This window comes from Amblyomma maculatum, chromosome 1 (genome assembly GCF_055883805.1).
Source record: "Amblyomma maculatum isolate TAMU_Amacu chromosome 1, ASM5588380v1, whole genome shotgun sequence".
Classification (NCBI taxonomy): Eukaryota; Metazoa; Arthropoda; class Arachnida; order Ixodida; family Ixodidae; genus Amblyomma; species Amblyomma maculatum.
In genome coordinates, this window is record NC_139344.1 from 108,088,436 (window position 1) to 108,101,408 (window position 12,973).

Genomic DNA, 12,973 nt, shown 5'->3' on the forward strand with positions numbered 1-12,973 from the left:
CTTATCTGCGCTCCATTTCTATTTAAACGAGGCAAATAATCTCGCGCACGAAGGAATATATTTTGGATAGGTATAAGGATGGTTTTGAAAGGATTTGAGTAGTGTTTGACGGACATCTGCATCATATGAACTATATTAGGTTGATAACGAAAAGCTGTCCACGGAAGCTTCAAAGGAGTTGCCCTCCTAATGTTTCTACAGTTCGCGCACGGCGAAATGGGAGCACCCGCTGATGCCTACGCTAAGCGCGAACCCCCGAAATTTCGGGGCCGTTAGCCCGACGCCACACGCTCCATGCTTTGCTGGCGTTCACGGGACACCAAGCAGAGGAAGCGCGGACGTTTGCACAAGTGACCCCGCCCATTTCTCGCGCTCATTCCGTTCTCTCCGCATCTTACGTTCGCAGCTGGCCGGCTGGCGAGTAAGACGCGCAACAAGTGCTCGTCGCTGCACGCCCGCATGTGTTTTCCCCATTGGGTCATACGCTGAATGCGGGCACGAGAGCGCCACAGCCGCTTTATTAGGCGAAGAAGAAAACGAAAACACGCTCGGGTCAGTCAACCAAAGACAGCAAAGAACGCGACCGTATAGCGGCAAGAGAGGCAGGCTAACAGTAAAAAGCTGTTCCAGAGAATGGCGGGTCATAATCGTTATATAAAGGATGAAGAACGAGGAAGGCAAGGAGGGCGGTAGTCTGGTGAAGCCACTCGCCGCCGTCGACCCCGGAGGTCTCAATAGGCGACTCCACACTCTACGGCTTCAGTGGCAGGCCGGGTGAGGTTTGCGGTGAGGGCTGGGTTGGAAATAGGGAAGGGGGCGCGCACGCAAAGCAGTCGAGTCGCGTCTCGGTACATCGACGGAAGTGACGTAGACGGGAGAGAGTGGCATGAGAGCGAAAGAGCCCTCGGTCTGTCTTCCGAAGCGTTCGGCGCTCCGCTGCCGGTGCTAGATTTTGTCCGCTGCTTTCGCCAGCATCGCTCCATGCATTCTGCCTCGCTCGCTCGCTCGCTCACTCTCTCCTCGACGCGGACTCTGTGCCAGTGGCGGCGGCAGAGTTGTTGGCACTTGCGCAAAAACACACGAGCTCGTACCCCGTGACGCTCAGATAGAAGAGCGCGCGCAGCAGTAAAACAAAAGGCTCGTTACCCGCCTTCCTCCTGCCGCGGCGCACTGTAAAGGGAAGAGAACTGTGCGTGAAGAGAGGTAGCGATCGGCGGTCTCTCCATGTCACAAGAGGGCTCCGGAGTCGGCGTCAGAGGGGCCAGAGCGAGCTCCCGTGAAGGTGCTTCGCATCTGCTGTCCGACTATCGCGCATCGTCCAGCGAGGGCAACCTGGAGGCCGGCGACATGGACAAGGACACAGGATACCGCACTGAGGGTGAGTGGCCGCGCGAGAGCTGAAGGACCGCTCCGTGCTTCCTCCTGCTCTTCTGTCCCTCCGCTTTTATCCCGGGTCGGCACCCTGCGCTCCTGGTCCGGACCCTCACGACCCTATCGGCGGTGACTATTCATAGACGACGGCTATGACGACGCTGTGCCGACGCAGAACTTGGAAGTCTTCCCGGTTCATTTTTTATAACCCGGCTTTAAATTGATTCGCATCTTGAGCACGTGTAGGGGCGCGGCTTTCTCCTGTGCTTGCGTTGCTGTCTGTCGTTCTTTGCACTTGTTGCGCCGTCGTCTTCAGCCCTTAACTCCGCTCTGTGCAGATCCCACAGGCCGCCGTGTCGTGTTTTTCTTTTTTTTTTTTTTATTAGTCTTTCTCTGCCACCACTAGCTTGTTTACGCTCGTTTATGAAACCGATTCACGTTGGGAACGAAAACACGCTTCGTCGCCTCCGCCCTCGTGGTTTATTTTCTTTCCGCGTTTATCTTCATTCGAATGTCATGTCATTGGAGTAGTAAACGTGTTCACGGATTGCATTTATGCCAATAGCGCCTGAATTTTCGCGCGAAAGTATCGAGGCAAGCGGGCGGTTAGCTAACTGCACGGGCGAGTGCGCTTTCCCGTTTCCTCGTTCTACGCTTGTTGTCTTGCCTGTGCATCGAACGCGTGGTTTCGTTACGCTGTGGGACACACGAAGAGCAAGGCTTCGGCACGCGCGAATTCGGCGTTGCTGAGTGGGCCTCCCAGCAACGAAATCTCGTGTGCCGACGACGAAGGAACCGGTCGAACTAGCCGCCGAGTCAGAGCGTGTTGCACGGTGGATTAAAAAAAAAAAAAGAATAACCTGTGAGGAAACACCGTAACACAGTCATGATCCACCTCCGCTTGCAGTCATGAGGGCGGCCGGCCAGAATAGGCGTGGGACCGAACCGTGCCGCAGACGACCCGCGGCGCCGGCCGATTGTCGTCTGCTCGAGCTTGTTTACGGCCGTCCGTGGCTGCCGGTCTCTCAGCGAGCGAACTCCCTCATCTCCTCCCAATCCTCTGAATCACACTTTATCCTCGCTCGTCTTTCGCGCTATCTCCTCATGTGTGGTGTAGCCGACGAGCCGCTCGTTGCCACTTGGTTTCTTCTTTCGGCACGTCTTGCTTCCTTCCCTGTTTCCAGCTCGTGCATACGTGCGTGCGCGTGGCCTTGCTTAGCGACGGCGACGCAGGGAGTGTGCTGCGACGATCTTTCTCGGGTTTATTCGTCGCCTGCTTGCTCTCGCTACGCATAACCCTTACTTGTTTTGGCAACGCAGAGGTCGGTTAGTGGCCAGCTGAACACTTAAGAAAAAAAAAAAAAGTAAAGAGAAAGACCTCGCGACACACCTTATTTCTGCGATATGGCTGTCCAAGTAGAGATCTTGGAATAATAGAAAATATGTCTGCACATTCTGCTCAAGCCCCTACTTGCACCAACGCTGAACCACGAAGAAGCTCTAACGTTTCGTTATTTCGATCAATTGGATGTTTAATCGTGGCTATGGCGTATCCGGATGTACAAAGAACAGAAACATATATACTATATCTTGCTCTAGATAGGCTACACAGCTGGAAGCAAATGTTTACTGGGTGTGCACGTGGGAAGAAAAAAAAAGAAAGAAAATATGACACATTCATGTAGCGCTGCCTCGCGACACAGTCATGTGGCAAATGGCGCCAACGAATGGAGAAAACACGTCCAGTCGTGCTTCCAGCTTTGTGGTTTTCATCCCACGCGTTTAAGCATGCACTAACTGACAGTACGGAGGCCGGGCAGTTACGTTACGTATTTGCGTGTCACTGTCAGTGTGTCAGTGTTGTTCTGTTTTTTTCTTTTCCGTCGGCTACTACTGACAGCGTAATCTTGCAGATGTATTGCAATTTATACGTCTATATTTTCAAATATATTTTTAGAACAACAAGATGTACCTTCTTAGCAGCCAATTTCGAGCCATACAAGCCATACGTTTCAAGGTGTACTTCAGTTGATAAAGAGTGACAACATAAATTAAGCGATTTGGGAGACATTTAAGCTCCTCCAGTTAAGCTACTCCTAAATGTTGTAGAGGTAGGAGAGACTATCGTACCAATCTCTACAGGGTTTAGAAATCCTAGGGTTTAGATATGTACGAGGGCCCTCCATGCGGTCAATAAGTAAAACCTGGAGTCTATATTTCTGACAGAATGCCGTACGTAAAATGTTCCTTCCACGGCACGGAGTTTAAACAAAATAGAACGTACAGCCTTTGCCAAAAGTGTAGAGTCCAGGGAGTCTGCTTCTGAGGCGTATAGTGGTACTGATTTAGCATTACTGGAGGATCTTCTCATCGGAGGGGTTAGGACAAAAAAATCTTCTTCCCATCAACAGAATTGGAACACTGGAAATGCATTATAAGCTGCACGAATTGACTCAGAAGCGGACCCGGCTCTACAGTTTTGACAAAGACTGTGCAACATGGTGCGGTGCCTTCCTTGTAGTGCAGGTCAGGGTTTTCTATCACATGTGGGTAGTGTCAAAGCTTAACAAGTTTTTGCAGTGGTAAGGGCTCTTTTAATTCTTTAGTTTTCTGAGCGTCAAGCGCAACTTTCAAGCGATGGTAGTAGATCGCTTGCATCACAGCGCTTGTAATCGTAGCGCGTAATTGCTGCCTCAACCAACGCGGCGAAGCGTCAGTGAAGAAGAGCCCAACAAAACACTCTTTCAGAATCAGCATAGAAGTGCCGTGGATACTGCTTAGCTGAAACCAGTGAAAAAGGCTAACGAATAAATTTAAGGATATGAGTATTGGTTTAAACAAAAAAAAAAAAAAAAACATTAAATATGCAGCGATATTTCTGCGCATTTTTCTTTGTTGCTTAGAGGTCAGTTTCATTTTTGATATGTTAAAACTTGGCACCGACTGGATGGTGCTGGTGTTTTGTTTGTCGTGTTCCGCCTTTGTAATCTGTACCCTGTGTCGCTCCTATCTTGGTCCTGACCGGACTGATAGTATCTCTAATAAATAAATAAATAAATAAATAAATAAATAAATAAATAAATAAATAAATAAATAAATAAATAAATAAATAAATAAATAAATAAATAAATAAATAAATAAAAATCAAGCCAATAACAGTACGCGGAATTCAATTCTCAAAATTTGGTCTTAACGAAAAGTTCAGCACTCCTGGCACGTGCGTCGCAACTAGTCAGCTATTTGGCGCGTGTTCCACTAAGACACAGCATTCAGAATTAACGAAATGCCAAAACTAGGGGCGTGGGGTGACGAATTACTGCTGGAAAAATCGGCGCAGCAGTGCACTTTCAGGCATCGTTCCGCTACCTTGTAAGAGTATACGCATTCGTCTGAAGACTAAGGAGCCCTATACATCGTAGCTAGATGCAGCGCAGTACTGTTAACCCTCGTCACCCGCTTGGCAGTAACTTGGTTAAGCGTGGTGTCTCCGCTGCATGACAGGAGACTCGAAACCATGCACAAGTGTGACGGAAATGTGTGATATTCTGGCTACCGCGACGGTAAAGCGGCTGTCCCATCGCTGCCGTCAACACGCAGGCCACGCGATGAGAGGTCATCTCGTCCCTTTGCTGTCTCGATCAACACCACGGCGATCACTAATCAGCTCCAGCGTTAGGGATGAAGTCTCACTTGCGTTTTTCTCAACTGTTTTGTCATTTAAATTACGTTAGTTTGTATTCGTTATTGCATTATTTTTCAGTTGCGCATATATTTATATGCTTTACTAGTAATCACTGACGATATGTACGTTAATTACTGCTAAATGGAATGTTCAGGTGACACAAAATTCCAAGGTAAACTAAAGTAACTTTTGACGGCGAAAGAATACCACTTTTTGTTTGGCTAAAAAAAAAATCAAGAAACGAAAAGTGCGTTTTGAAATTAGCACCGACGAAGATCTGCCGAATTTCCAAAATTACCAAGTCGAACCGTTAAACATATAGCATAGGTTCTGTCGAATGGGTGCAGTTGCCTTCTCCTACATGCCTCTGTCACGCGGGGGATCTTGATGATCGACCTGCTACCGGCAAAGGGGCGTTCGGATGGGTCCTTCTGAGCAAACACGATTGCGTGCTGCTTGTGCCGCATGCGAGTTTGAACCAATCTGGGCGCATATGGTCGGCCTTGTGTCTCCCGTATGACTGCACTCCTCGCGTTCCCCCGAATAACAAAGACGAAATGCTTTGTAAGACTCTTTGGGGGAACTGCGTGCGGCAGCGCTGCTAAACATAGTGTAAACGCCGCGAGCACGCATATTTCATCGAGTTTTGGCTTCGGGTAGAAAGGGCACGAATACTGCAGGAGCTCGATTCGAAAACGCGGAGCACCGCGCGTCGGATGCTCGCATTACTGCTGCTGGTGTGCGTTGTGGCTGTCTTCTGGAATTTCCTCTGCACGGCAGCCCACTCCCGCAGGCACATCCCGACGACGTGGCTTAAGGTCGGTCTTGAGAACGTCGAAGGTACGTCGCCCGCTTCTGCTCGTTTTCGGAGTCAGGTGCAGTCACTGAAGAAAGCTAACGAAATGCGACTTCACGGAAGGGAAATACAATTTATGCACTGCTGTCAAACAGGTTGACAGAGAAGCCCGGGACATGCTTACTACATCCGCTGGAACGACTATAAGATTTCTGTTAAATGAGCGGACAGTGTTTTTCTTTTTTTTTTTTTAGTGCAACAACATTTCGTAATATTTTATTTATAACAGTGTATGTACTGCGTAGTGGAGAGAAGAATAAGGTTGCATCCGCAAAGCAACGATGCTGCAACGCGTTCTATGTTCATGTCAGTTGCGCACATGGTCTCATGATTTTTCAAGAGAAAACACAAGAGACCAACGCATTATCTATGTTATGGATGTGCATTGTTTTGCGCCGGATTATGCTTGTCAAGCAGGGCTGACCTCACTCAGTGCTTCAGCAATTTTTATGATACGAACGCATCTTAATGAGCAAACGTCGTGGTCGGAATAGCTACCTTCCCTTCGCTGCACCGAGCAAAACCCTGTAAGAAGTCATCGGCACCGCTGGAGCAAATGACGGCAGTGACGCCACAGTTCCGGCTCAAGGCCCATGCTGGTGCTTCAGACGAAGAACGTACGACGCCGGTTGTTCATCAAGACCAGATTTCATGCGCGGCGATTCCTTCGCTGGCTCAAGAGATAAAATTTGTTTTCAGAATGTTTGACGCGATACCAATGTTGGTTACTTATTGCATTAATGCTTGCTTTTTAAATTTAGAGGACGCCTTGGGGAGCAGTATGCATGATTTGTTCGGGATACCGGCCGTATGAGCGATTTTTATGGGCCCAGAATGCGTTGCGCTTGCGAATAACGACAGCTAGCTCTCCTCCAGCAACTACAGTATTAGTTTGGCATTTTTGGAACGTCGTTTCACTTCGCGAAACATATCAGGTACCATATGCGTGACTCATGTAAGGCTTAAACAGGAGAGGGTTGTTTTACACAGCCACTACAAAATGAACACCTATTCACTCGTCTTATCAGTATTGCTTAGCACCCACTGTGGCGGGGAGGCTTGTGTTTCTATTAAAAAAAAAAGGCCTTTCGGCACCTGGCCTGCTCGTTAGGCACAGATAGTGAGCTACGCCGTGATGCCTCGGTCATCTATGGAGACTGTATGTGATTAGTGCCGCAATGAACGGTACATGTATCATATAATTGCAGTGCGCAGGAATCGGCAGATCACCGTTTTGTAGGGCATTGTGCAGGTAATGACGCTTTACTTTCAAGCTGTACGTACGCAGTGCTAATCTCCATTACACGCCCCGCTGTTCTGGCCACTCGTTCACGAAGCACCTTTTCTTTTTAGGGGCGTCAGCACACGTTGGCGTCAACAAAGGGTGACTACTGATGCGCCCGTTACCGTCGACCTTCCTTCGTGGGAGCGTCTCTCTCCGCGAGCTCTTTTCCCTTGTTTTTCCAGTGGGCGGGGCACTCGCGTGTACGCTTGCACGTGTCGATGAAAGGCGTAATGCGAACGTGCTTTCCTGCACTTGCGGATGCTGGTCAGAAAACAAACTACGCCTCTTCCTGCACTTTCCCCGTCATCGGCGGCGACCGGGGAAAGCTAACCAAGCGTACTGTTTCCGTGCAACGCTTGAGCGACAGACCAGAGTGCGAAGATAGAGCAGTTGGCGCACATCGTCACACTGAAACGGGACGGCGCCCAGACTGGAAGCGAGAGACACCAGTATCGGGGCGCCCTCAGCTGTAATTGCTTTTACTTCCGGATCTGTTAGAGCGTTTTTTTTTTTCTTACATAAGAGCCGTCTCATTAATGATCAATAAATTTTTCTCTATTCAAACTTGCCGCATAGCGGTATTCGCAGGCACGTACGAATTGGGAGGCGCTTACAGCGTTTGTACCGTGATTTGACAAAATCTCATGTTTAAGTCTGTCGCCCGTGTTTTTCTCTTTTCTTTTCTTTTTTTCTTTTTTTTTTTTTACTGTTCTTATTGATACGCCTCCAATCATTGTGTTTCGCAATTTTTTATTTTTATTCTCAACCTCTGCGCATTTATTTCTCTTTCTGCACTGTGTACTCACGTCACATGACGTGCATTGTTTCTTTGTGTTTTTTATTGTACCAATTATCATTGCTCATCGTCCACGATATGCTATGTATGAGACAAATTCCGGCTAAGTTATTAGGGACTGATTTTTGTGAAAACCGCAGAAATGCAGGTAGAACAATAGAGGCGGGGTGCTCGTTCGAGCTTGGGCAAGTATTTTCTCTCATTCCGCAAAATTTTGCTAGACTATAGTATCATAGTCAGCTAGTGAAAAGTGTGGAGGGTGGATTGCAGAGTAAAGAGTGAGCACTAAGCTTTCCTAAATGCATCGCTGCATAAATTGCGCGTTGTGTGCACCCTACAAATCATGGTATACAAACTGCTTCTGCGGCCAGGTTGCTACCGCCGCGTTCTCCTACATTTTTTTACAGAGGGCCAACCCAACTATACAAACACAAAAGGGGCTGTGAGGTTCAGTCTTCGTGAAGTGCGCGATGCGTTCCTTGCCGGCATATCGCCTCCTACTTTCAGTGTTACCCCATCTGCTTATACGCGTGCGCGCCGCGCCGACTCACTCCCAATATAGTAGGCGGATTCGCTGTTTAGCGTAGAGTAGGCTGACTCCTCCAGCATTGTTTAAGTCTGGTCGAACTATGTTTACTGTGTGCCGTTGGAGTCCATATATAGTGTATGCTCGATAGTCACCCTTTGTGGGGGCAAAAATGCAATTAGTTGCCGCTGGTCGCAACATCAGAGAGAGAAAACAAAACACGAGCAAGTGAATGCTACGGAAAGAGATTTATTGCTTTAACTTTTGGCTGCTTGTTTGTTGTCATGAAAATTCTCTTAACTTGTTTATGCTGCAAAGCAACCGCACATATGAATCCAAACGCTGCGAGTGGATAGTCCTATTTAAGAAAGCCTGCCTCACCATAGGCGTGCGCACAGGGAGGGGGGAGGGGGGGTAGCCCCCCCCCCCCCCCTTCCTCCCCCATCCTAATCGTCTCAGGGGAGGGCCAGCGCCAAGTCGTCCCGTTCCTTTAGTGTCGCACCTGTGCCGTCGTTTTTAAAAGTGCAAGGTTATGGCCATGCAGGTTTTTTCAATATACGGGCGTCCAAGGATCCGCGATGTTCCATTGCACGGACTATGCCACCTTTGCCCCCGGAAAGCCGGCGGCACAAATAACCGCTGCGAGAAGCGCGTCGTCGCGTCTTTTTCAATTTTGCATCCATGGTGAAGCTGGATTTGTCTTTTAAGCGTGCAATATTTTGCATTGGAAGGGGGAAACAAGCGTTCTGAAAGCCACATACGGAGGGAAGAAAACGACAGGACAAGGAGGAGAAGGAATAACTTTATTTACACAACAGGACAAGCGCTGACAAACATGTTATGAGAGTTAGCGCGCTTGCCTTGTCGTTTTCTTTCCTCCGCTTGCGTTTGTCAGTGCGCTCGTTTTCTCCTCTTCCAAAACCATGCACGATTTGGCTCATATACAAGTCTTGTCGATATTTTGTATATGTTGCAATTCCATCGCATCAATAACTAAATGCCTTGCATTCCTCGCCTTTGCACTGAGTTTTAACCGCAATGGCCTTGGTGGGAATTGAAATCGGGGAGGGGGGTTGAACCTTGGCTCCCCCTAATGCAGAACCTGCCTATGTGCTTCACAGTTCGAAGTTCTTTTGGCCTCCATTGGCCTACCTGATTCATCACCGTGTGCAGTCTAGACGATACTGAGTACACATCAACACAATAAATGCAGCGGAGAAGCTCTTTTTTTCTCCTGTATTAAGCTGATCACATGGCTTGAAATTTGATTTAGAAATGGCAGCCACTTATTCATGAAGTTGCCAGACAAGCTAATTTTTTTTAATGCAAACTTTACTGTAACTTTAAAAAGTAATATAATCACTGCATGCTTTTCGCTTGCGATTTTGGCTTTGTTCAATATGTAGGACAGTAATATAAGTGATTGAATAATGCGCATAGGCATGCTTTAAGTCAGTGGTTCTCAGCCATGGATGTGTCAGGGAGCCTTTTCTGGAGCAGGCGAAGTGGGGGAGGATCCCCTGACTGCAGATAAATTGGAGGGGGGGGGGGGGTATCTTGGCCGGTGATCTTATGCGGACTGCTGCCGCATTTCCTGGAGAAGGTAGCGGTATCGGCAAGAATCACGGTTAAACTGGCCCCTAAAAGCTCGCACTTGATAAGCCAGTGTGCCTCGCCTGCAGAGGACGTGGGGAAGAGGCGATGCATCGGCGCCGCTATGCATGCTGCTAGAAGGGATTCGACTCCTTCCAATATCGCGCCGCTCACTCGTCGGGCACCCGAGACCTTTGCCCCGTCCATCAGCGCAGCGAGAGCTTGAGCTTCGCTGATGCCGCCATGAACGAACTCCCTAGACGCTCCTCTCTCCCTCTCTCTGGTAATCACATTTGTAAATCTCCAAAATATGACACGACTATTACCAATGGCCTGCAGTACATATCTAATTGCAACTAGGTGTTCATTTTTAATTGTAATTATTTTACTGCGTAACATGATTCATTTTTTTCCCCGATGTGCGCCAGCTGTGGTGTTACTTTGCTGAAAAATTCACCCTTTTTACCTCTAAAAGCTTACTTTTAAATATTTTTGGCCAGCTTCCATAAAACATCTGGACTCCAAGAGTTTATTATTATCATTTGTTTTGTTCGCCATATTTATATTTGTCTTTTCGGTTACACAGGTTGCAACCTACCCCCCCTTTTTTTTTTTCGAGATACGCTCGACATATCATAAAATTGAAGCATATGCTTTAAAAAAATTCTACTCACCTGACATCTGGACGAGTGAAGAGCAAGGTTACCAGGACAGTTTTTGAAATATTGCTGAAGCTTGCCAATCAGACCTAGAAAAAAACTTTGCAGACGCTTGTGCTCCGCCAAAGAGTTTACACAATAGCGAAGTTTTTTTTTGTCATGTTATTACATTTTCCTCGTTTATTACGTTTTTTATTGCACGCACCGCAATCTGTTCACTAGTTCCCTTCTAACCCTCTCGAAACCAACGATTCTTCGTGTCCTAAGCGAGGCTTTTGCTCGTTTGAGAGGGCCCGGGTTAGAACTTGAATGACGGCTAATTTATTTTATTGAATTACTTTCATTTTCTGAAATAACCCCATTAGAGGAACCTCATCGCCACTCGTGGCTTCATTTAGACCCTCCTGAAATTCGTTAGCTTCATTTGAACGAAATATGTTTTCAAATTTGGCGCGATGGTCATGTGGCTGGGACGTCATGATCTTGTCGATCAATCAGGAATTCGTCCGACACGTTTGGCGACTGTTAACGCGATGTCAGGCTACGGCGACGGTTTTTCGGCACTGCGAGTCCAGTACGGTCGTCGTCGTCGTCGTCGTCGTCGTCATCATCATCATCATCATCATCATCATCATCATCATCATCATCATCATCATCAGCCTGACTATGCCCACTGCAGGGCAAAGGCCTCTCCCACATTTTTCCAATTAACCCGGTTCTGTCCCAGCTGCATCTACTTGACCCCCGCGAACTTCTTAATCTCGTCCGCCCACCTAACTTTCTACCGCCCCCTGCTACGCATTCCTTACCTTGGAATCCAGTTTGTTACCCTAAGCGACCATCGGTTATCCTCTCTGCGCACTACATGTCCTGCCCATGCATGCCCATTTATTCTTCTTGATTTCCACTAGAATGTCAGTAACTTCAGTTATTTTTCTGAACAACTCTGCACGCTTCCTATCTCTTAATGTTACCCTTACCATTTTTCGTTCCATAGCCCTCTGGGTTGTCCTCAACTTGAGTAGAACCCTCTTGGTTAGCCTCCACGTTTCAGCCCCATAGATGAGTACAGGTAAGGTGCAACTGTTGTATACTTTCCTCTTGAGCGATACCGGTAAGCTGCTAGTCATAATCTGCCAGTGCTTGCCAAATGCGCTCCATCCCAATCTTATTCTTCTTGTTATTTCCTTTTCATGGTCCGGATCTGCGGTTACTACCTGTCCTAAGTAGAGATATTCGCCTACTACTTTCAGTGCTTCGCTACCTAACGTAAACTGCTGTTCCTTTCACGAATCTATTGAACATTACCTTAGTCTTCTGCATACTGATTTTCTACCTTTCTACTTTTCCTCTCTAGGCCATTCAATCATTATTTGCAGTTCATCCCCCGAGTTACTTAGCAAGGCAATGTCATCAGCAAATCGCAGATTACTGAGGTATTCTCCATCTACCCTAATCCCTAACTGATTCCATTCCAAGTCTCTGAATACTTCCTCTAAGCAAGCTGTGAATAGTACTGGGGAGGTTGTGTCTCCTTGCCTCACACCTGTCTTTATGGAAATTTTGTTACTTTCTTTATGCAGAACTATGATTGCTGTGCAGCCACTTATATATCTTCCAGCACTTTCACGTACGGCTCGTCTACCCCCTGATTTCGCAATGCCTGCATCACCGCCGAGGTTTCAGCTTAGTCAAATGCTTTTTCGTAATCAATGAATGCTATGTATAAGGGCTGGTTATATTCCGAGCATTTTTCTGTAACCTGGTTGATGGTATGGATATGATAGATGGTAGAGTACCGTTTCCAAAAACCTGCATTATCCTTGCTTGATTGCTGTCTAATGTTGTCCTGATTCTATTAGCGATTACCTTAGTAAATACCTTATAAGTAACAGACAGTAAGCTGATTGGTCTGTAACTTTTAAGGCCCTTAGAGTCCCCTTTCTTATGAATGAGGATAATGTTTGCATTCTTCCATGGTTCCGGTGCCGTCGATACTGCGTATACAGGGTGGCCAGTTTTTCTAGCACGATATCCCCTCGTCCTTCAACAAATCTGTAGTTATCTGATCCTCTCCAGCTGATTTCCCCTTTTTTTTTATAGTTTCTAATGCTTTCTTGATCTCGTCCTTCGTCACTGGTAGAACGTCTGACTGTTTTTCCCTACCGCTAATCTCATTACGGTCCTGACTACGTTGGCTACTGT

The 12,973-nt window shown here is 47.3% G+C and overlaps 1 protein-coding gene across 2 annotated transcripts in view; it reads left to right on the forward strand.

Annotated features, from left to right (window-relative positions):
* The first annotated feature begins 949 nt into the window (after window positions 1-949).
* The window catches only part of LOC146203464 (stomatin-like), a 71,383-nt gene continuing 59,359 nt past the window's right edge, over window positions 950-12,973 (forward strand). Inside the window, exon 1 of one of the 2 annotated variants that reach the window (XM_084588784.1) lies at window positions 950-1,378. In XM_084588784.1, the coding sequence (XP_084444910.1) occupies window positions 1,225-1,378 (154 nt within the window). In that variant the 5' untranslated portion in view covers window positions 950-1,224. The remainder of the gene's footprint in view (window positions 1,379-12,973) is intronic. The other variant, XM_084588785.1, reaches the window with a different exon arrangement.